We start from the raw sequence: 24,833 nt of genomic DNA on the forward strand, positions 1-24,833 counted from the left end.
CGGTCAGAGAGATACTATGTGTGTTAGTCCTATGTTCAACCTTCCTGGCCACTTTGATTTCATACTGAAAGCAACTTTTTTTTTGGCCAAACTTTTTTTTTATTCGCTCGCTCGTATCAGTTTTGGAGTTCCCGGAGGATGTCATCCATATAATCAAATCAACATGGCCTAAGGTGATAAGATGGTATTATACTTTTAGCTTAGGGAAATGTTAAAGGTTACACATAATGTGTTTAACAACAGACTTAAAATAGTCAATATTAAGTACGTTAGCAAAAACAGTGTTTAAAACACATCTTTGATCACCTGTATTTTTTTTTTACTTTGCTTGGAAACCATTACGTGTACGATCACTGTATATCCATTCAATAACATGTGATTTTTGTCTGCTATAAGAGCTTCAATAAATTTTTTTGGGGGAAATCTGTTTTGTATTGTATTGTTTTGCACGTCTAGTACATTTATGTTAACACTTTAGTATGACTATATGCTTTAATTATATCTTTTATAAAGATTAACATCGGAAGAGCTAATTATAAGGACCACTACTGACAACGTTCTTTTGACACAGCTCAAACAGTTGTGTCAAAAGAATGTAATCAAAATTCAAAGGCTCATAATCATCGTAAAATATATGAAAGAACACGTTTCAGAAGAACCAATCAATTCAGAAAGGTTGATCAATTCACAAAGCCTCTCTAAAATAATTGGCCCGCCCGTCAAAATAGCCCCCCCCCCCCCAAAGTTTCCAAATGGAGGAATCTGAGCTATGACAATCAGTCTTATTAACTCGGGCAGAGCAACGTGAGTCTTGACATCGAGTTTGGACGAGTTTCTGAAGTGGTCGCAAAACAGTCGATTTTCTGAAAGACGGACCAATTTTCATGGTGAATTGAAATATTTGAAGTCAAGCTGAAATCCGTGTCTATTTTTCGGTACTAGAAATGTTATCAAACTTAACCTAGTCTACCGGAAAAAAACATGTCCCCACGAAATGGAAGTCAACGGGTCAAGATCTCAAAATCACAAGTTTCCATATGGGGCCATGCCCTCGTTCCCCCACGATTGTCGATGCGAATCATTTGATTGATCTTTTGATTGATCTTTTTTTATCTTGAAGCAAAAGGGATGTTCTTTCTGTCATGACCCCCCCCCCAATACACTTGTTTTCCTTTAGGATACTAAAAAGACGGTGGATACATTTCAGCAAGGACGTTATATCTCATATAACGTCCTTTAATTCAGGGTATGCAGCCTGGTCTGATCATAGGGGTCCGAACGCGAGACATAGCTTCACAGCGTTCTCCCATCATTTGATAGACGTTTGTTGCTCATGACAGCCAAATATTAATGTCACTCATAACACTCACACAGAATACTCGCACACTGCATAGCAGACGACAAATGTTGGAACTCCCACTGTTTTGACACCATGTATGGCGGCGTAAACAAGGTCACGTGGTCTATTACGCCAGGTGCAACTGGCCTAAAAAATAGGCAAACTAGCACTGCGAACCATGCGAACGCGCTGGACTAGTAGAAAAAACGGGACTTAATCTCTGACAAGGGGCCGTAAGCTTTACCAGAATACTTTATCCATATTAAAATTGATAAGATTTCCTAAAACCTGTGAATAATTGATTGCGCTACTGTAGACTTTGATATAATTTCATTGTAATTATCCAAATTGGAATCTAATTCGTATGATTTTGAGGAAATTGTCTAAATCCGCTTTTTTCCATTATAGGACTATTGCAACAAGTGGTATTTGTAGTTGAGAAAGAGAAGAATGTTAAGAGATAAATATCTTGCAAATAAATTTGCATGATTAATGAGAAAATACTGTAATCCCACTGTGGTAAATGACTAGACTTTCTTACTATGCCATTTAGAATGAAGACCTCATTTGCATACGAAAATATCAGAAAATGTGATTAAAGCCTTCTTTTTCAACATAGATTGTGTACGTCTGTTATCTGGGTAGAGGAAATGATCAACTAATACAATTTATGCAAATGAGGAACTCAATTGCATAGTTATTGACAAACACAAGTAGTAAAGGTAAAATCATTTGGCGAATGTACGGGGTCATGGAACTCTAGCTTTAGTACTTTGAATGTTCACATATTTTTATAGGAGCACGTTCGGGAGGATATGATTAAATACACAAACCCCGGATCCGGAGGCATTATAAGTAAGTAGTAAGAGCTAAACGCCTTACATAGTCCAAGTGCTGACATACTTTACGTCTTTACATTTCAATAAAGTCAGAGAAATAAGTAATTCCACTGTTCCCCGGATTTGTGAGTAATTTGTCAAAGATCAAGGGGGTTATATCAGTGATATAACCTCCTTGCAAAGATGAAGGTCCCTGGCGTGTAAATTAGTTCTCGTCTCTGCAGTACATGGGACCCCGCCTTGCATAACAAAGGACAATAACTTTTCCCTATGGTGTTGTCTGACCATAGGGAACTATGCAACATTTGAGTGACTTTTGCATATGATCCTGGCCTTACGAGTTAGCGGCTCAACCAGTTTTACTAATTAGCTGTACTTGTATTTTTTTAAATTCTAGTGACGCTGAAGAAGAGTGATAGATGTCATCGAAATGTCCAGAAGTAAATATCCGTTCTTTATCCAGTTGTAGAAATTGATTGATTGATTTGTATTTGGAAATAGGTCTTGTCTCGGCCATATCTCTATTTGCATCATAATGTCCAAACTTGTCTCAGAGATTTTCACCTTTGACATATTACCCATAATCCCTGCCACTGCACATGCGTACTCGGAACGGTGAACGTTCTTATTCAGAACACACACTTTTAATAAGATTTAAACATCGCAGTGTGCAGACGGAATCCTGGGACGAAAAAGGGTCACACTGACGCTCCATCTGACGCTTTTAGATACAGGTCTGTTCGATTATTTCCTAGAGGTCTGATTAATATTGTTATACTTATAAATTGAGCTTGGACGTTTTATAAATACTAAAAACATTGCACATTTTAATCCAGCAACAGAAACGTTTGTTGACAACATAGGGCTGTAATCAGTTACAGTGAATAATTGGACAGTTCTCTACATATATATTTGTTATATAATCTTTGATTGGCTATTTAGTACATAAAAACTGCCAATCTAGTGCAACGAGCATAAAAACTAATCGAATTCCTTTGTGCCTCATTTACATATCACTGGGTATAGCATATTTGTCGAAGTTGTCTACAGTAGTCAGGTTCAAAAGATGGCGGCTGCTCTGTGAAACGTCTCGCAATCGAATTTATTCAGTTTATATAATTTGAATCATCTAATGCTCTACAGGTCTGGATTTTTGGTAAAACAACAGTGCTTTGCAAGCTAAAACTTATTATCATATAAACCCTTTCACAGAAGTTACCACGCACGCGCGGGTGAGAAGAGCTCTAAGGTACCTCGGTTGGCTAAATTGGCATTTTGACCTTCCACTGTTTTCTTATTAATGAATTAAGAAAGAATGGAGCCATGGCGAATGTTGATAGATGGGCATTTAAGAATTCTAAATCTGATTTTTTGGGGGCCAAATTGATGACGTCATCATTTTTATTACCTCTGATATTATTTTTTCTATGACAAAATACAGCACTTTGGTACATACCACTGTAATGAAACTTCGTTTTTCGTTGCATAATGATGGAAGCTACAAACGTAGTGTTGCGCAAACTGATATCTACTAACAATCTGTAGTTATTAAGAATTAACTTTTTTTAATTAGATGAAAACAAACATTTTCTAATTACTACAGATTGTTGTTACTACAGATATGTCAAAGTTGAAGGCCCCCAGAACGTAAACATTCCATTTTCCAGGCGTCATTACGTTCCGGACATTGTTACACAAATCGAAACAATGGTAGAGACGAGGCTGTTGACGTCTGAGGGCCTTCAACTTTGACATATTACCCAGAGTTCCTCTCACCCGCGCGTGCGTGGTAACCTCTCTGAAAGAAACCGAGTGCTGATATACAAAAGTAGCGGGTTCCGCACTGGATTTACCAGTGCTCGTGAACTTTTCAGCACTGTGAAGACCAGTGCTGTAAAAACTTCAGCTCTGGACTTTCAGTGCTGACGTTTATAAGGCACTGGAACGTCCGAGTGCTGAACGTAATGTTCGTGTAGCATGCGCCTGTAGCTGTTATCGATATACATAATTTTAAAAATAACTCATGAGACCTTGTCTAGCGGAGATTGACACTACGAGTGATAACTATCAACTATACAAACAATAGGTAGTTATAATTACAGGTGAACAACACATTCTACTTGTGTAGAATAGCAAAGTAGCGTCTTTTTATACAAACAACAAGAAGTTAGGGTAGACATATAACTATAGGTAGTTATAATTACAGGTGGACAACACATTCTACTTGTGTAGAATAGCAAAGTAGAGTCTTTTTATACAAACAATAAGAAGTTCGGGTAGACAACTATCGCCTACTCTTTTTGTGTGACTGGTAAAGAGCTGTTGTTCTTTTACGAACAATAGGTTAGTTACAGGTAGAAAACTGCTAGTAACTGAAAATTCAGTGCTGATTGTAGTTTCAGCACTCTGTTTCCAGTGCTGACAGGAGGGTTTCCAATGCTGGCGACCACTTCAGCACTGGTGTTCCAGTGCTGAGAGAGGAGACCGCTACTTTTATATATTTGTGTGCGAGCGACAGGAGTCCAGATGGGTGATATGTCAAAGCACGCCCATCATTCCAACAGACGTAAACAGGCTCGTCTCGAACATTGTTAAGATTTGAGTGACAATGTCGGTAACGTAATGGCGCCTGCAAAATGGCGGAAATTTTACATTCATGGTCTCAGAACACAGTTTTTCGCCTATGGGGATTTACATGGTTAAGGACCCCAAAGTGAGGTGGTTCGACGACTCAAAACCTATAGTAAGGTGCAGATACAATTTACAAGAATTTAGTATGTTGAAGTTGAGGGTACAACCTACAAAATTTCTGAAAATGAGCATAGATTTGCCGGCTCGTTTTTCTATAAAAGACACTTTGATTTGACCCCCAGCGGAGGTCATGGAACTGCAAGAGACGAACAGGAAGTGCCGGTAACAGTATCAAGGCGCAAATCAACGCCGGCCGAAGAAGCAACGTAATCCAACTTATACAGTTTTAAAACCGATGTATTCCTCTACCATTCACCACAGATTCCACCTCGCTGTTGTACACGCAAGAATAACTACGGCCTTTGCAAGTACTGCGGCGCACTATTTTCAAGCGAACTACTTTTGGGGACGGGGGTCGCGGATAAATACTGTGTTATGAGACCTCATGGGTCCGTCACCTTTGACATATTACCCAGAGTTCCTCTCGCCCGCACATGCGTAGTGAACTATAATGAATGAAGACCTTTATTGTACAATTTTGCCCAACCGGGCTAAGTACAGGTCACAACAAATCAGGATATATACATACATAAAAGTGTCACAAATCTAGTCTAACACAAAAGTTCGGCTTCTTCTCGCTTCTTGGTAATAGTGAAAATGTAGGACTGTATGGGTTTCGCTATTGTCGGTTTGTCAAAACGCATGAGAAATATAAACTTGTCAGTGCTACTCATGTGTCTAAAATGAGGGAATCTACTTTCTATATAACTAAATAGAGTATTTCTATCATTCGCATACATATCGCAATCAACAGTGAAGTGCACTTCATCTTCTACCATGTTTGAGGTACAAAATTGGCAGATTCTTTGTTCTAGAGGAGTGCGGCTGTGCCTTCCCGATTCAATTCGCAGTCGGTGGCAACTGATTCTTAGTTTGGCAATGGTAGTTCTATGCCGAATGTTTGTGATTTTCAAATACTGCTCTTCATTGTATGTGGATTTCAGTAGTCTGTACGTTCGGAGTTTGTTTTTCGCACGTAAACCTTTATTATCATTATGAATGTTGGTTAGAAAATTCTGGAAATAAATATCATTCAGTCGTTGGTGGATTGCAGAAATTAGGTGGGATATGTTTGGATCTGTTGACTTACGGGCTTGCCAAACAAAAGGGTAACCACACTCCTCCAAAGTTTTGCGAACACCAGATGCCCAACATTTGGTACCTGATGAATCTAGATTAAGCTGACATAAGAGAGCGTCTGCCTGCAGACTCTCAGCTGGCACATTCTGTTGAATTCTAATGAAATATTTGATGGCGTTTAGGGAGGCTTCCAGTTGGATAGGATACCTCCCTAATTCAGCGCGTACAGCAAGGTTAGATGCAGTTTTCGGAACATTAAGTGAGTGTTTACAAAATTTCAAGTGCACTGTTTCAATAGGACAAGATATAGGACTTTTGAATGAGCTCCAAATTTCAGATCCATATAACAAAATAGGTTTAACACAAGTGTCGAAGAGTTTGTTTTTAACTGATAATGGTGCGTCTGCTTTGTCTTATGATTGTCTAATTCCAAATAGAGCTTTCAATCCCTTGCTGTATAAGTATTTGCTGTTGGCTTTGAATGTGCCAGCTGAGGATACAACAATACCTAGATAACAATAAGATGTTACTATTTCTAAAGCATTATTATCAAACAAAAAACTACAATCTTTCGGTAAGCGGCCTCCCTTTGTAAATACAATAACCTTTGTCTTTTTCAGGTTAACCTTCAGCTTCCATGATTTACAATATTGTTCTAGTCTAAGTAGGGAGGACTGTAAGCCTTGTTGGGATTCTGAGAAGATAACCAAGTCATCGGCATATAAAAGACATGGCACTTTCATGTTGTACAGAATAGGAGAATTGCTAGAAAAGTTATCAAATTCAGATACTATATCACTAATGAACAAATTAAACAATGTTGGACTCAGATTACAGCCTTGTCGAACCCCGCAGTTAGTTACAAATGTTTCGGTAAGACGATTGTTGGTTTTGATACAGTTATTAGTTTTGGAATACATGTCTTTTATGGTCGATAGGAAGTTTCCTCCTATTCCAAGATTATTTAATTTGAACAGGAGACCCTCTCGCCAAACAGAGTCGAAAGCTTTGCTAAAATCAACAAAGCATGCGTAAAGACGTGAATTTTGACTGAGATATTTGCTTACTAAAGTAGTTAATACGAAAAGATTATCAGACGTTCTATAGTTTTTTCTAAAACCGGCCTGTTGAGGTTTAAAAAGGCTGTTCTGTTCCGCATAGTTCACAAGACGAGTATTCAAAATGGACGAGAATAATTTCCCCAGACAACTCATAATGGAGATACCCCGATAGTTGTCTGGGACTGAGGTATCACCTGACTTGTGTATTGGTACTATATGACTAAGTGACCATTCTTTGGGAAAGTATCCGTTTTGCAAACATGAATTGAAGAGATGAAGCAGTGTTTTTTGTAGGATTGGTTTACCACACTTCAGCATTTCATTTGTAATCATATCACTACCACTAGATTTGCTGTTTTTTAGTTTGGAGATGGCTATATCCAGTTCCTTAGCTGATATCAGAGAGTCCAAAAAGGAATTCTCTGTAGGAGGGAGAGGGGAGGGAAAATGAGTTTGAACATTTGTTGAGTTATTAGTTGAAGTTTCTGAGTCACTGATGGAAGATTTGTCTATTCTATTAAAATGTTTTAACCACGCCTCATCCGTTATTTGAGAACTTGGCTCTTGTGTTTTCTCTGACTTCAGTTTCTTCAATAAGTTCCAAAACGCGTTTGGGTTTTCTTCCCTCAAAGAGGACAGTTGGTTAACGATTTGTTGATGAAAGTCTCGTTTCTTTTTTTTTAATAGTTTTCTATATTCTTTTTTCCTTTTAAAAAACCTTCCTCTCACGTCTGAGTTCTGTGGATTTTTCTCGAGTAAAGATGCCAGATTTTTTAGCTCCCGTTTCATTTCACAACAGCTTTTGTCAAACCATTTCTTGTTTTTTATTTTCCTTGGCCGTTTTCTATTAATCTTTAAACACAATGATTTGTAACCGACATCTCTTAATACTGAGCTGAGATCCGAGACGTAGTTTTCAATGTCGTGGGCTGCGCTTTTGGTTCCTCTAAGTGAAAGGTTATTAAGTCTATCTATAATGTGTGGTTGGCTGAGGGATTGAAAAAACTTTTGTGCAGAGGTTTCATTCCAATGGAATCTTTTAGAGAGAGGTTTGCTGTTTCCACTTATCTGTTTCTCTTTGGCAGGGTGATTTGAGGATTTTGTACGTAAGACAACAGATAACATGCAGTGATCAGAGAATGTGGTTAGGGGGTTAACTCGAAAAAATAAAATGTGTTCTAGAAGCGGTTGGTTGCATATTACATAATCAACAGTGCTGCTACCGTTTGGCTGATGACACGTGAATTTTCCTTGTAGATCACCGGCTATTCTGCCGTTAAGAATTTTAAGATTTCCTTGAATACATAAATCAGCCACAAATCTGCCAAACTTGTTGGGGGGAGCTTGATCCATGTGTTGTCTATCTAATGTAATGTTTGAGAAGTTATTCGGGTGATTATCACAGAAAGTGTCATCTTCAACGAAATCTTGTAAATTTCCTAGACGAGAATTTAGGTCACCGCCTAGTAGGATGAAACCCTGAGAACTGTATTTACATATCTCTTCCTCTAAAATTTCTATTACATGGTTTTCTGTGTGTTTGTGCGTTGTGGATGCACTAGGACTGATATAAACTGAACAAATAAAAAGATCTTTGTCTAATCCTAGTAATTTGCGATCTATCTGAACCCAAAGCAAATCTGTTGATTTTGATGGTAATTTTGTAACAAAAGCTTTGTATTGTTCTTTGAAAAAGAAAATGATGCCCCCTGATGAGCGTTTTGCTCGTTTACTCTTCTTTCTATGCAGTTGAAAAGAACTGTAGTTTGGTATGTTAATTTTTGTTTTTTCAGTACTCCACGTTTCCAGAAGCGAGATAAAGTCAAATTTGTCAATTTTATACAAGAAATCTAAATCCTCTAATTTTGAACCCAGCCCGTGGACATTCCAGAAACAAAAGTTCATGTTGCCTCCAGAAAATGCTTTCATATCCAAGGATGAGTTAAATGAAATGGGAAAAAGAAGAAAAAATTGTGTCTTTACGGTCCGATCCACAATGTCTCACAGGACCTTACTAGCTTTAACATGAGAATTTGAGGTAAGCTTAGATAAATGTAAACTAAGTAAACAATCAATCAAAATTGATCAACAACAACTACAACAACAAAAAATACATATATGTACGTCTAAATCATTTTGTATATTTCTTAAACTAAAAATGACTACCAACGTAACTAAATACTAGTATCACTGTGTATCTACAAATAGCTTAGCTTTGACTAATGCAGTAGTCTCGGATACAGTCTTTCTAATCGAAATGTACAGACTGTATGACTAAGTATAGAAGTCCTACCACACCGGGAACATCGGAGGCCACATCATGTTAGGATGCCAGGACCAGGGCGGTGGGTTCATCCGTGGAGGCTGAGACTGGCCGGGCGGGGTAAGGACAGGAGTGTTCACCGGGGAGAATCCCCACGGGCCGGCCGGTTGGTTGAAGATGGGCGGGCCCCAGGGTCCGGAGAGACGACTTGGGATGGGTGGCGGCTGACTCCAGTGCCCTATTGGGCTTCTGGACGAGTTCACTGGATGTCCCATCGGAGCTTTAGATGAACTTGGGGCCGCGGGTCCTTGGCGAGGGGGAGGGTTACTGTTCCATGGTGTACTGGAGAAGTGTTCGAGTCTCTCTGAAGTAGGACCAGCTGAAATGTTAGGTGGGTTATCGGCTGGTGGTCTCCTGTGCGCATTTGCATTATGTTCTCGCCCAGCATCTAGCGCATGGGTTGAAGTAGGTGATCGGTCTTGTCCCGATGTTGGGGCGGGCCCAATGTGTGATTGTTGTCCCCGATCCCGTGCTGGTTGTGTGTGTGGAGACGGGCGAGAATTGTTCCCGTGTTGAGTAGGAGGAGCACTAGTCTTATCAGTCGGTACTCCGATCACAGCGTCTCTGTATGTCCGGTACTGAGAGCTTGGCATTGTGTTCAATGCAGGCTGATTCTTCCTGCCCGTGTACTGACCCAGGCCTAAGAGAGGGTTGGTTGTTCGCTTGATATTAGCAGCTAGAACGCGAATTCCATTCCTGTTACTATGTAAAAAGCTTATTTAGGCTGTTCAAAATCCATAGCACTATATACGTACATATAGTGAGGTATTGGGCACGTACATATATCCATTACGTACACCTAGTGAGGTATTGTATCCAGAATGTTTCTATTATTTTGACATCTTGGTGCTGTATTTATTTAGGTACGCTCTATCGACGAGTGCCTCTCACAACCGGACTAGTTCAAATTGACAAGATAAAGATGATGAGTTCGACGAAGACATCCTCTCCAATTCTCCCCCGTATCGACGACTGTGAGTGCACCCCAAGTGTTCAGCACATCTTCCGACGTCACTACCTCCTGCAGAGCCCCATGTACTACATAAGGTGGATATACGCAATCCTCTACTCTCTCTACCTTCTGTTCGTCTTACGCACTCCAAAAGACCGCGACATTGTTGGCTACATAGAGAATACGACCATGGCTATGCTGATTCGCCCTGCAACAGACGGCAAGTCGGGCGAATATGAAGTAACAGTTTGTGATTGTAAGTTGCGTGCTTCCAGAGGATACAAGCTGAACAACATGTCACTGAGGTACAAGACAGGAAAAAATGGCGTCCAGGTTTTGAACTTCACTCGCAACGGGGTTGACGTCACCAACAGATGTGAAATCTTTTCGACCATCTACTTCTATCATATTTACTCCATGCACACCAAGTCGCATCTGTTCTCCAATAGCCTGGTCCGACACATCGTGGATAACGATGTACACACTCTTCAAGAGTCGAGCTACACTTCCATTCCGTTACATTACGAGCTTCTCCATTCGTCGCTGAGTGTGCTGGAGTGGGGCGGGAACATGTCCCGATACCTCGGCTACGGAGGCGTCTGCATCAGAGAGAGTGTAGTGAAGGAGAGCAGGAACATGAGTGCACTGGAAGGGCACCAAGCCGTGCGCCGCTGGAACTCACACGGGAAGGACAGCTTTGCCGGCAAATTGTTCAGGTTGTGAAGTTAAAATTGTTTAGCCTGGAATCCAGCCGTATTGTGCTTTGGTCGCTCCCCTGAGGTACGCTTCCTGCCAATACTTGGTGGAAGCGTACCTCTGGGGAGCGACCAAGGCACAACAGGCTAAAACTTGTTAAGTTAAAGTTAAAAAGATTCTTTACACGATTGGAGCCAAAAGTAGTTCTTCGAAATAGTAGCTCTGGCGTTTGAGTTTCCGAGAGAGCACACACAAGCATATTACAAAGGTTTGAGTTTCTTATATATAAAGCCTATCCGGGGGGGGGGGGGGGGCAGGGAATGCCAAAAAAGCCTAATCTGGAAAGGGTTTATTTTTTTTCATTTTTCCATTGGAAACAGGTCATTATAATGGTACATGCGACAGAAAAATAGTTAACTACCCAAAAACCCTTCATGGACTTACATTTGCTTACCCTGAAAAACAACCCAAACTTCCCAACAATGAGACAAATTAAACCCGCTCTACATATTTTCTGGGAAGACTGGTTGACATGACTTGGAATGGATTTTGAGAGTGCTAAATACCAGCCCCCATAGCAGGCTCTCTATGGGGTTTTTTGTACGAGAGAGGCCAGCAATCGGCGACGCATCGGCGACCCAGTACGAAAAGTGCCAAAAAAGCCCATAGAGAGCCTGCTATGGATGGGCGGCTATGAGAGAGGCCAGCAATCAGCGACCCAGTACAAAAAGTGCCAAAAAAGCCCATAGAGAGCCTGCTATGGAGGGTAGCTAAATACTCCCTACTTTTCTCCCCTTCTTTACAGATCGCGGCTGGCGCTACAGAGCGTCATGGAGCGCCACGACATCGCCCCGAAGTTGCTGGACGCTCTGTTTAACCACACCATTGTGCACAGCGTGGACCATCATGGCATCAGCGAGTGGTCGTACCTAAGGTGAGGTACTCACGATTTATTATCATAAACCTCTTTTTTGGCGACGCCTCAGAGGCTAGCCTAAGAGGTTGGTTCACATCGTACTGCAGGGCAGGTGTCGCTGCTCACAGTTCAGATGCGGTCAAAAAACGTAAAGTATCTACAGACGTACAGGCAGCTTGATGCAAAATATTTACAATACGGTTACACTCCTTTGTGTTTAGGACCACATTGTAAATATTTTGGATAAAGCTGCCTGTATATGTCCGATTGGCAAAAAATCCTGGAATTCTTCATGAATTTTTCCCCGCCTGCGTTGTTACATGATCCATTCGGAGGGGAATAACTCGGGAATGGGCTGACGGATCATGTCACTGTTCTCCCAGGTTCTCTCTACACCCGTGGGACAAAAACTGTAACACCTACCAGGCCTTCAACACCAGTGTGTTCCGTGTCCTGATCACCCAGCCCAACCTGAACCCCCTAGCACCCAACACCCTTCGCTCCATCAACAAGCCGTTCTACCAGGACCTGTACCGGGAACTGAAGAACATCGACCCCAAAATGGCGGATGTGGTGACCGCTAGCGTCATGTACTAGATACAGAATAAAGAGACTCTTTTTACACGACCAATGCTTTATTCTCACCGACGTTTCGGTGACCGTCTGTCACCTTCTTCAGGGCAATTCTGACTGGTTCACATCGTACTGCAGGACAGGTGTCGCTGCTCACAGTTCAGATTCGGTCAAAAAACGTATTTACATACAAAAACTATTTACATATGTACAGGCAGCTTATGCGGTTACACCCCTTTGCGTTTGGGACCGCATTGTACATATTTTGCATAAAGCTGCCTGTACATTTGTAAATAATTGTCGTGTGACTGCATCTGAACTGTGAGCAGCGACACCTGTCCTGCAGTACATTGTGAACCAGTCAGAATTTGCAGAAAATGCCCTGAAGAAGGTGACAGACGGTCACCGAAACGTCGATGAGAATAAAGCATTGGTCGTGTAAAAAGAGTCTCTTTATTCAGTGATTTACCAACATGATGAAACTATTCACGGATATATAGTTTCACCATTGGTGTGTGGCAGATTGGTGTTTATCATGTTTATCAATTGTCTGCTTCCAAGACCTTCTACCACAATGTTTTAATACCTGAAACATTCACAGAAAGATAACAACAGCATAACGCCATGCGCGAAAATTTAGCTCAATATAATGTCGAGTGGATTTGAAAATTTGCTCCACTCTTTAAATTTTTGTTTGATATGGTCGACCTCTTATCACGTGTTATTTGCTATTTTCTTACAGGTCTTTTATGTTTAAAACATTTTTTAGTAATTTTGCGGTAGTTTTTTTTAAATATCATAGCTTTTAAAAAACCGTAGAAGATGTTTTTAGCCTTTGAATATATAACATCTGTGCATAAACTTTATAGCTGTTCAGTGTATATAAAATGAACATGTAATTGCCTTTTAGCTGTTAATACACACAATAATATTATAGTTGGTAAATATTAACGCTAGTTCACCTTTTTCCACAACTGTAACCTATATCCGTTCTTTTTAAGAACAAGGTATTCAGGGATATCAAGTCGACGGACGGTGGTTTCAGGCTGCACTATTTCGACAATTGTACAATTTGAAATTATCGTCCGTTGACTTGATATCCCTAAATACACTTCTAATCAACACAACGGATATTGGTCACACCGCGAATAAAGGTGAACTAACGTTATATTCATGCATAACCGTTGATTAAAGAAAACCAGACATTTTAACTTCTCCGTTATTCAGTAGCTTTAGGCACATTGAATGTATAAGGATGATGCAAATAAACTACTCCCAAAGGTGTAGGTTTTATGTTATTATTACTATAGATTTCGTCTTGTTAATTAGGCCACAGCAAGTAAATTTTATGGATGACATCCACGCGCTCATTAATTTTTGCCTGATTTCTGAAAAAAAAAGAAGTTTTTTCTTCTTTTTTTTTGAGATGGTAAACATGACGAAATATTACTAAAATGAGCAAATATGTTGTGTTGTAGCCTAATAATTATTGTACTTGTAGAGGTGGCACTAGTGAGGTAGCCATGACTGCAGTTGTAGAGGTGAAACTTGTTGGATAGTTGTGAAAGTGGCACCAATATGGAAGTTATGAGTATGGTTGCCAACTTGGTAAGTGATACCAATCTACCACACTGAATGATGTTGTGGAGTATATCTCTAGTTCTGCTGGATGCATGGATTGGGATGCTATTTAGCAGCTGCAGGTGGGTACTAGTAGGTAGATTTTGAGCACCTGTTAAATAAATTGACCTTGGTACTGGAGAAAATTTAGGAGAAAGTTTAAATATCCTTGTTGCTGATTACTTTGTGGGCTTGAAGTTTTGGTAGGGCACACGGGTAAAATACGGCTGTCATCACTTGACGCTCTTCATATTCAACATGAAACTGATCCGATGCAACATTCTACCACTACTGTGGATGTCACTCAATCCACAGGGGTGCCTAAGCATGTGCACGAACCCTATGAAATTCGTACGAATATTATGTGATACACACGAATCACTATGCGAAAACGCACGAATATTATGAAATTCGCACGAATCACTATGCAAAAACGCACGAATATTATGAAATTCGCACGAATCACTATGTGATTCACACGAACCTTATGAGATTTGCACGATCCTTATGCAAAAACGGCGGCCGGGAGGAGGCATGATTTGAACGTTTCTACCCGTGATATTTATATTTCATATGGAATGGACATTTACCGTCGCAAAGATGTATTTGATAGCCTGTGAGCTACTGTTTTGCTTCATTTCGGCGTGTTACATCGTATTTTCCGTCGCCGCCGATCGAAGCCGCCATCTTGAAAATCCCGCCCCGTCTGTCACGTGACCCCGGCAGTGGTTGCGCAATTTCGCATAAGGATCGTGCAAATCTCATAAGGTTCGTGTGAATCACATAGTGATTCGTGCGAATTTCATAATATTCGTGCGTTCTTGCATAGTGATTCGTGTGTATCACATAATATTCGTACGAATTTCATAGGGTTCGTGCAAATGCTTAGGCACCCCTGATCCAAGTGTGACTCAACAATTTTAAAACAGAAACATAGTCAGCTGAATGACAAGAATCTGTGTACACAACCAAATTCTTTTATTCATGCAATGATGGAAATCTTAGTGACTGTCACTTTCGTCTGGACAGTTCACATTGTACTGAAGCATAGGTGTCACTGCTTAAAGATGTGGTCACAAACACCTACTAGGTTGTTTGACTACCCGTGCAGTCCAACGTTAAAAGACAAAAAAAGCTCAAACACACAATATTATATATCTGAATATAATACATCTATAAATTCACACGGAAATTGTAAAATATACAGTCTTTGTAACATATAACAGCTGTGTCATATTGCACATTCGGTATTTGGTACCCATTTTTACACCCAGGTGGAGTGACCTTCCCGAGAACACAAGATAGATTGCTTGCTAGGATTTGAACCCTGGACCTCTGGCTTCTAGGTTAAACACCCTGCAGTTTCGTCAAACTTATGTCAGATCGTGTGGCAGGATCGGAGGCACTTTGGGCTCAGGCCCAAGAGATCCCGAATTCGAAACCTGCCATGTCATCGATCCTGTGCCCTTGGGAAAGGCACTTTGCACGACTTTCATCACTTCACTCAGGTGAAAAAAAGTAGCTTCGGCTAGGGCCATCCCTCGGATAGGATGTTAACTTAAAAGACCGTCCTGTGTTTGGGAAGAGCTACACCTCGAGCATGCTAAAGATCCCACCACACTGCTCGAAAAGAGTTAGGGTCCTTCCCGGTGTGAGTGGATCAAACCTTACGGTCTGGTCTCCGGGTTGGCATCTTGCAAACCTAGGTGATAGTCTCCTGTTATGCCAATCCTTCCACAAAATGTGGCAAAACCGAATAAAAAAACGACCCCACATGTGGTGAACAGAAAGGGATGCTTATAAACCTGCAGACTACACCATGATCCAGGTACCCTGTTGTCACACAGAGGAAGTCAGCTCCAGCCCAAACTTGGCCTTCAGTGTTGCAACGTGTCTCTTCTCCTTGTCTGTGTCTAGGCATGACTCGTCTGTCATGTCACACCTGTGTGGGATGGTAAGTAACAGTTGTAAACCGGTTTATTTCATTCTCTAGATACAATGCATATAATGTCAACTGTCACAGTAGTTCTAGGTACCTTCAAATCTACAAAATTAATGCAGCATCTCATTCAGTGATCCATCAGAGGTATATTTGTATGCACACTATCTGTATACAGATATCACACTCATGCAGCTGTTCGGGACATTCCCAAGAATGCCCTTAAAACTGATCTTCTAAGTCTTTTGGGTATCTAGAAGAATGGTTATGTTAATGAAAATGTATATGCAAATTGGTTACCGGAAGCTAATTGAAAGATACAAAATTTAATAATGATAGACGTGTACATTGTATAGAGCCAACAGAGACACGTAACCACAGTAACAGTAAAAGATAGCCTGTGTCGTCCCCCGTCTCAGCAGTTAGGTGTCTCTTATATATGTCACCTCACTTTGTCTGCCTTGTTCATTCCATGCATGAACAAGGCAGATAAAGTCAGCCATAATTTTTGGTTATGTACCAATTTCTTCAAAGTATTAGCTACATATCGGATGTAAAATTTAAAATCATACCAACACAGATGAATTTTGATGCTTAGATTCTATTGGAACCTTGAATGGGCACCATAGAGACAAATTGTATTCCATTTGTTGAAGGGGCATTCCACTCCAGACGGGACACTTATTTTCCGATATATATTAATTGTAGAAGTGACAAATATATGCTACTTACCATTATACGATAGAGAAGCCATTAGCCCCACGTGCATCAAAAAGCATTCAGTCTTCTACAAAACTCCTCAAGTACCCTCTAATTAAATTGATCAATCTCAGCCTATGGCTGAATACTATGTGCCTGACAACGCCTGACTTAAGTTGAGTTACAAAGCTAATTTCAGGGGCGCTAAGAAAAACACATCTTGTTATGTGTTCTTTGATATCTTGTGAACAATTGACCTTCTTGGTGTGCTAAGCGCCCCTCATTTATGCCGAAAATATTCTCGATAAAGGAAGTGTCTACACGTATAGCAAATACATTGGTAGGGTCTGCATGGGTTTAGTGAGTGTGTCATATTGTTTTACAAACACACGTTGCGTAATTCGTCACAAGTGGAATTCCACAAAAGGTTGGCTGATCATGTATTCATTGATACATTATCTATTGGAAAATAACACTCCCTTCTGGAGTGGAATGCCCCTTTGAGGGGAGAATAAACTTCATGACGGACCTGTGCTGCAGAAGGGTGGTGAAACCCAGCTCACTCAGTCCCAGGTCACTCTGTAGCAGTTCAGCCCAGTCCCAGGGAAACTCTAACAGGAAGTTCTGAAACAACATTTTTATCTGTCAGTGATCAACATCTGATTCATCAGTATCATCAGGATTAACAACATCATCATCATCAATATCGTCATAACAAGGCTGTAGCCAGCTCGAAATTTTTTTTCGTCAGCCAATTCCCATTGTCGCGAAAACACTATTCCAGGAGTAAGAGAGACTGAACTGAGACCTTAAAAAACTGGTTTTAATGAGATTATCGTATGCGAAAGGGCACCGACACACATTGTCAACAATCATAACAATAGCAAAACAAACTGTGTGTGGCTTTTACGGCAGTGGACGGCGTCCCCAAGCCGCCTGTAGCTTCCACCAAGGAGCTTTTATCAGATTTTTGTCCGTCAAGGTTGACGGATTGGTTTAAAAATCTTTCCGTCACATGCAGCAAATTTCCGGCAATTGACGGGAAAACGGACGCTGGCTAGAGCCCTGCGTCATAATCATAATTAGACATAAATATCATGAGAAGCAGCAGTAATATCATCATCATCAACAACATTATCATCATCATAAATATCAGCAGCATAAGCAACATTATGTCATCATTTTCAACAATGTCATCATCAACATTATCATCATGGTTATCAACAACATCATCATCATCGGTATCCATATCATCATTTCTACATCATCTTTCTTCCTCCACTGCAATTATATATATTTAGAAAAGGCACGACTAATGACAAAGAGTGCGATTTCAAGGTTAAGTTTAGGTTGAAAAATAAAATGATATGCTTGGATGTGCACCTCCTCCTGGATCCCAATGGCCAGGAGCATTACACTTCCTGCATCTGTCTGTATCTGTATCTATATAGCCGGTATAACCGCCCTTCGGCGTAACACACCAGATTCGCAGGCACACGGCGCGGCAGCAGCTGGTTATATTACACCGAATGACTCGTTACCCCTAACTTTTGCACATCTATCTGCAAGCGTTCTTTAAAACTACAGAGAGAAGATGTACTTGGTGATAACAAGTTCCACTCTACGATAGTTCTGGGAAAGTACAAATTTTTGAACACATCAATCCTAGGTTGGAAACTCTGGTATTTGAAGGCATGACTGTTTCTTGTTCTTTTTTGAGCTGGTATTAGATACTTATCATGGAAAGTCTGGACATTTTCCTTCTGTCTTCAAGTGAAATCCACTGCAAATCTGTTTTCATTTTGGTAACACTAGAATCCCTGTTATAGTTGTTTGTGCAGAATCGGGCAGCTTGGTTCTGTACCCTTTCAAGTTTATCTTTGTCTTTCTTTGTATACGGGTTCCATACTGTAGCGGCATATTCAAGGTTAGGTCTTACTAGTGATGTGTATACAAGTGATTTTACCCTGCAGTTCATTGACAGCTGTTGTTGCCAACATACCTGGTCGATGTTACAGTCCCCTATGCTGTTGAACTCCTGCAGCGGGTCGAAGGTCATGACCTGCTCCTTTGAACCAGGGTTGGGTTCAAAGGGCATGACCTGAGGGAGGTCATCTTTACCCAGCATTGGTGGGATCCCCAACTGCACTTGGAACCATTGCTGCAAGGTTTGGAGAAATAAAGAACTGTTGAAAACATACATTTGTAAGTCTATTGCAACTTCTTAGCCTAAGCCTACAATGTAAATGAACAATGATTAAGTGCATTTTAAGCATAAAGCATAATTATTTAGTTATGGGTGATAGAAAATAACTACATGTAGGTCTTATTTGCTATGCTCACTCAATGCTTTTATTATGTTACCTTCACAGAAGGGAACATACATGTATCTGTTTTTGCTTTGTTTCTTCTTCTCTGCACAAATAAGGTCAACGACCTGGACCAGACGGCTGTCACCATGGTAACCGATAAAGTAGCAGGCACCATGTGGTGTTCGGTTACCTAATGTAGCAAATGTCAGATCTAGAGGGGCTCGAGTCACTACATTTAGAAATGTGTTCAAATAAGAATGATCAAAACAGTTGCCAGAGTTAGACTACAACATGTGAAGGTAACATTCTGTATTTGCTTGCAAATATTACCTTTCTAGTTCAGTTAGTTACAGCAAATGAGAAATGTTTTGTGTTACCATAATTATACACATGTAGCTTGATGCGGAATAAAATGAAAATACATTTATAAAAAAAATTGTTTCTAATGCCGCAAATAACGATTTTGGGACTGGAAGTTTGTTAGAGTTATAATATTATAAGATGTAATTGTTGACCAATACCTGGTTTCCTTTGATGACATGGAACAAATGGGTGAGGTTGTTCTTCCCTGTAAAAAAAGAAGGTGAATAAAAAATGATGTACAGAAGCTATCCTAAAGCAGAACATGAAGACAGTATAGCAAATTACCATTATCAGGGGTGCCTAAGCACTTGCACGAACCCTATGAAATTCGTACGAATATTATGTGATACACACGAATCACTATGCGAAAACGCACAAATATTATGAAATTCGCACGAATCACTATGCAAAAACGCACGAATATTATGAAATTCGTACGAATCACTACGTGATTCACACGAACCTTATGAGATTTGCACGATCCTTATGCAAAAACGGCGGCCGGGAGGAGGCATGATTTTGAGCATTTCTACCCGTGATATTTACATTTCAAGGCATGGAATGGACATTTACTGTCGCAAACATGTATTTGATAGCCTGTGAGCTACTGTTTTGCTTCATTTAGGCGTGTTACATCGTATTTTCCGTCGCCGCCGATCGAAGCCGCCATCTTGAAAATCCCGCTCCGTCTGTCACGTGACCCCGGCAGTGGTTGCGCAATTTCGCATAAGGATCGTGCAAATCTCATAAGGTTCGTGTGAATCACATAGTGATTCGTGCGAATTTCATAATATTTGTGCGTTTTTGCATAGTGATTCGTGCAAATTTCATAATATTTGTGCGTTTTGCATAGTGATTCGTGTGTATCACGTAATATTCGTACAAATTTCATAGGGTTCGTGCAAGTGCTTAGGCACCCCTGATAATATGTCATTGATTGTATTCCCTTTTATGTTTGAATTTTAAGTGACCTGATTAAAATGCCTCAAGTCGTAACACAAGTAATGTTTTGTACAATAAGAAAGTATATGATGCAGGGATAAACAAGTCCACTAGCCCTATAGTCCCGGACAAGTGAAAATGCCAATTGGGCAAGTGCATGTCCTTCCTCACTTGCCCGATCGGACAAGTTACATGTAGCTTTTCTCCATTGAGTGAGATTTTGATGTACTTGCTACTTTTCAAAGTCATGACATCAAGCATTGGTTAAGTAAACATAGAAAATAGAGCCAATAACAAAAATTCCATTGAAGGCCATGAATATACATAGAAAAATGTCACTTAGATTTGGGGCAAGTGAAAAGTTGGTTCGGGCAAGTAAATTTTTTAAGTACTTGCCCGATAGGACAAGTCAATTTTAGAAAACTTGTCGAACCCTGTGATGTCAATTGAAATGAATACAACCTTGCAACCCATGGAAAATATAACTAACCCTGTTGCTCCTGTAGAATTTTATGAGCCAGTGTGGACATGAAGAGTTGTAAGAACTCCAGGTTACCACCTTCCAGCACTGCGGCACTCGAGCCTTCATCTACAGACCTGGAAATGACAATTGTACAACATTTGCACTGTAGAACTGGCCACAGTTCACATTCAGGGCTCGAAATACCACCTGCATATGCAGGTTAGTGCAGGTAAAATTGGAGCTGTGCAGGTATTTCTGATGTCTACCTGCACCTAACCTGCACTGGTCCTTGTACTGGGTTTTATACATAAAAAATGTCCTATGATGTATACGTGTATGTGGATTGTCATTAGCTGCATTGACTATTATATATTTTACCACCTATTAAGTATAAAAGAAAAAATAGCAATGGTTCCTCAACAATTTTAGTACGATCCATACTTCCTAAATTCAGAGTGGTGCAGGTAAAATTTGTCTGGTGCAGGTAATTTTCAGTGTTAACACTGAAAATTACCTGCACCTGTACAGGTATGCAGAAAAAAGTATTTCGAGCCCTGACATTATATAATATATAAGACTGACTTATGATAGCTGAATTTCATTCAAAGTGTATCAGTGTTGTGCTAACCTTGCATAATTATACAAAATGCATTTAGTTTACGTCTGATTTTGTTTGAATTTAGCCAGACTGCAGTAAAATAATACATTACAGGGCTCGAAATACTGGGTGCATGTGCACCCAGGTGCACCCAAAATTGGAGCTGTGCACCCAATAATTTTCTGTGGGTGCACAGGGTGCACCCAAACATTTTCTTGGGTTTGTGTATGTAAAGATATCAAAGTATACTAGTATACAACATATTCTTGACATCTAAGTTAGAAAGATCATAAAAATGTCTGTCATGGTCCTTGTTTAAGAATTCCATAGCTTGTAACTAAGTTTTATTATTAGGTCATTACTTACATTTAAGTGGTGCACCCAAATCTTTTTTAGTGCACCAAATTTTTTAAGCTGGGTGCACCAGTGCACCTAATCCCAATAATGAATTTCGAGCCCTGCCTTATGATCCATTACAACCTTTCACTTTCTTGTCCTCCTTTATAGTGGAATGAACACAGTTTCCTTGTAATCTGAACATTGCATCTTACATGAACATATCATTTTATGATGAGATGTCAAGAAACCATTGAACAGTAATTCTTTCATGTCTTTGTAACGAAGAAATAATAATTCTAAAACCCGGTCTTCCATTTAACTTTGACATTCATTCTGCATTTTTGTCTTCTTCCTTGAGTAATTATTTCCTTGAGTCATTTTGTTGTCTTTCTAATTGTGCATCTTTCTCAATTAAGACCCCCCCCCAACCCAAAGTCCTTTCTTAAGGCCTTGTTTGTCTGTTAATTCAAATGTGGAAATGTAGACACTTACACATTAGACACAGACTCCACGATGTTGTCTATCTGTTCACTCAGCCAGCTGCCGTGTTTCCTCATGAAGGTGTAGGCAAGACGAGGCATGTTTCCTTTACTGCCTAGAAGTCAAAACAATAATCAATGTATACTGTCCCTGTCCCTGGTGCTGAAAACAACATCCCTGTCCCTGGTGCTGAACACACCATGCCTGTCCCTGGTGCTGAACACACCATCACTGTCCCTGGTGCTGAATACAACATCCCTGTCCCTGGTGCTGAAAACAACATCCCTGTCCCTGAACACACCATCCCTGCCCTGGTGCTGAACACAACATCCCTGTCCCTGGTGCTGAAAACAACACCCCTGTCCCTGGTACTTAAAACACAATCCCTGTCCCTGGTGCTGTAAACAACATCCATGTCCCTGGTACTGAAAACAACATCCCTGTCTCTGGTACTGAACACACCATCCCTGTCCCTGGTGCTGAAAACAACATCCCTGTCCCTGGTGCTGAACACACCATCCCTTTCCTGGTGCTGAACACACCATCCCTGTCCTGGTTCTGAACACACCATCCCTGTTCCTGGTGCTGAATAAACCTTCCCTGCCCCTGATGCTGAAAACAACATCCATGTCCCTGGTGCTGAACAAACCAGCATGTAGCATATATTCTAAAACAAAATTGTACTTGGAGTATCCTACGTAGACCTTGGGGTTGTGCAAAAAAGCATCAAAGTTTAATGCTAACAGGCGATATTCCATCTGAAAACGCACTTGCCACTGACAGTGTTTACTTTAAAGTCACAGCTATATTAAATTTGTAGACTTACTAAACTCTACAGTAACTGTGACTGTATCTTACTTGACACAATGCCAGAGTGTGGAAATGAAAGACACAGAGTCCCAGCTTTTTTTTAGCTAGTACGTTGTAGACTAATAGTAAGCTGTAGATGTAATTATACCTGTGACTAGTAAACTACATTGTATAGTAGTTTACTGTAAATGCAGAAATGTTCGCGGTGGATTAATCTTCGCGGTTTTCGCGGTGACCACTTCACCGCAAACTTAAAACCACCGCCAACATTTTTCTAGTATGGTATTAGACTGCAGTCTATGGTGTTAACGCGAAATTAAAACCACCTCGAAAAGTCCTGTTCCCCGCTACCGCGAACTTAAATCCCCGCAAACTTAAATGCATTTACAGTACTCTAGTCAAAGCTGCATTATTGTAGACTAATAGTATGTAACTGTACAATTACTCTTACTAGTAATGTTACTTACTTGCTACAGTGGCAGTTAGTACATGATAAGCACACAGCCCCAGTAGTGACAGGTTGTCCTTGATAGTCTGTTTCATGGTGTGCCCTGCCCACTGTTCCAGCTGGGTCTGGTCATGTAAAGCCAGGTACACCGCACCTGCAAGCAGCTGTACACAGCAACAAAGGTAAGATGATTGTAAAAAGCAGGTATCTAGACTGTACCTGTTGCTGACAAATAAATGTGGCGAATTTGCGAATTTTGATCCAATTCTCCCTTGAAGTCACACTGACATGCAACACAAGGGTAACATATGTGATGTCTCAAAGAAATAATTGCCCGCAAGACTTGTAGTTTAGTATCATATTAAATACTTAAGTACAATGTAATAATAATAATTGATAGAATCCACGTACCTGTAACCCTACACTACTGTGAGCTGTCTGAATCTCCTTCTCAGTCAGCTTGTCTGGAATATAGAATGTCATACAAAGTATAGATTACAGCACTGTTAACATGCTACTTTTCAACACATTCCTGACCAGTCAAATGTTTCAATCAACAGTAAAATCTAAAGTCTATTTGACAAAATTATATTTTTCATCAAGTTTAATATGTAATATTCAAAATTCAGCTTTTTTGATGGACTGATTGAAATAGGATGGAGGGACAGGTCCTTGGGACAACACTGGCCCATGCAAATAGGTCTTGTACCATGACAGGGCTCGAAATACCACCTGCATATGCAGGCTAGTGCAGGTAAAATTGGAGCTGTGCATGTATTTTTGGTGTCTACCTGCACCTAACCTGCACTGGTCCAAGTACTGGGTTTTATACATAAATGTCCTTTGATGTAGGTTTATATGGATTGTTATTAGCTACATTGACTGTTAGCACCTAAAGAGTATAAAAGAAAAAATAGCAATGGTTACTGAACAATTTTAGTATGATTCATACTTCCTAGAATTCAGAGTAGTGCAGGTAAAATTTGTCTGGTGCAGGTAATTTTCAATCATGTTACCTGCACCAGTGCAGGTATGCAGAAAAAAGTATTTCGAGCCCTGCATGATGTCCTTGGTCCATTATAGATATCCTGTCTGCACTGCCTACCTTGCAGTTGTTTACAGAAGAGCTGTACTGCAGTAGGTATGGTCTGTACTGTCTCCATCAGGGCAGACAGCAGGCACGCTAACGCTCGGGTCAGCACCACTTTGGTACCTGCAGTGAAAATGGCAGAAAAAAAAACATGAATTTATCACTGGAAAGAAGTCTATCTACTAGTATAAGTCCTTAAA

General features: G+C 40.3%; 3 protein-coding genes across 3 annotated transcripts in view; 1 reads left to right on the forward strand and 2 right to left on the reverse strand.

Annotated features, from left to right (window-relative positions):
* Positions 1–2,807: 2,807 nt before the first annotated feature.
* Positions 2,808–12,838, forward strand: LOC118410277. The gene is made up of 4 exons (XM_035811837.1): positions 2,808–2,912; positions 10,257–11,061; positions 11,847–11,975; positions 12,341–12,838. Exons 2-4 carry the CDS (start codon positions 10,316–10,318, stop codon positions 12,552–12,554), a joined length of 1,089 nt encoding a protein of 362 aa, XP_035667730.1. The 5' UTR covers positions 2,808–2,912; positions 10,257–10,315; the 3' UTR covers positions 12,555–12,838.
* On the reverse strand, positions 9,360–9,986 carry LOC118431383 (pollen-specific leucine-rich repeat extensin-like protein 3). The gene has a single exon (XM_035842539.1). It carries the CDS (start codon positions 9,984–9,986, stop codon positions 9,360–9,362), a length of 627 nt encoding a protein of 208 aa, XP_035698432.1.
* A 2,331-nt stretch (positions 12,839–15,169) lies between the features above and the next one.
* Positions 15,170–24,833, reverse strand: part of LOC118410349 — a 10,514-nt gene continuing 850 nt past the window's right edge. Inside the window, exons 2-10 of the mRNA XM_035812012.1 lie at positions 24,649–24,756; positions 23,955–24,007; positions 23,563–23,707; positions 22,298–22,400; positions 20,896–21,002; positions 19,622–19,668; positions 18,791–18,949; positions 17,318–17,412; positions 15,170–16,092 (exon numbers count right to left, since the gene is read on the reverse strand). Of these exons, the coding sequence (XP_035667905.1) occupies positions 15,990–16,092; positions 17,318–17,412; positions 18,791–18,949; positions 19,622–19,668; positions 20,896–21,002; positions 22,298–22,400; positions 23,563–23,707; positions 23,955–24,007; positions 24,649–24,756 (920 nt within the window). The 3' untranslated portion in view covers positions 15,170–15,989. The remainder of the gene's footprint in view (positions 16,093–17,317; positions 17,413–18,790; positions 18,950–19,621; positions 19,669–20,895; positions 21,003–22,297; positions 22,401–23,562; positions 23,708–23,954; positions 24,008–24,648; positions 24,757–24,833) is intronic.

This window comes from Branchiostoma floridae, chromosome 2, assembly GCF_000003815.2.
Source record: "Branchiostoma floridae strain S238N-H82 chromosome 2, Bfl_VNyyK, whole genome shotgun sequence".
NCBI classification, from domain to species: Eukaryota; Metazoa; Chordata; class Leptocardii; order Amphioxiformes; family Branchiostomatidae; genus Branchiostoma; species Branchiostoma floridae.

Coding starts and splice junctions, on each gene's coding strand:
- LOC118431383 (XM_035842539.1), bottom strand. CDS start 9,986: ATGCCAAGCTCTCAGTACCGGACATACAGAGACGCTGTGATCGGAGTA.
- LOC118410277 (XM_035811837.1), top strand. CDS start 10,316: ATGATGAGTTCGACGAAGACATCCTCTCCAATTCTCCCCCGTATCGAC. Junction 11,062..11,846: donor TTTGCCGGCAAATTGTTCAG/GTTGTGAAGTTA, acceptor CCTTCTTTACAG/ATCGCGGCTGGCGCTACAGA. Junction 11,976..12,340: donor AGCGAGTGGTCGTACCTAAG/GTGAGGTACTCA, acceptor CTGTTCTCCCAG/GTTCTCTCTACACCCGTGGG.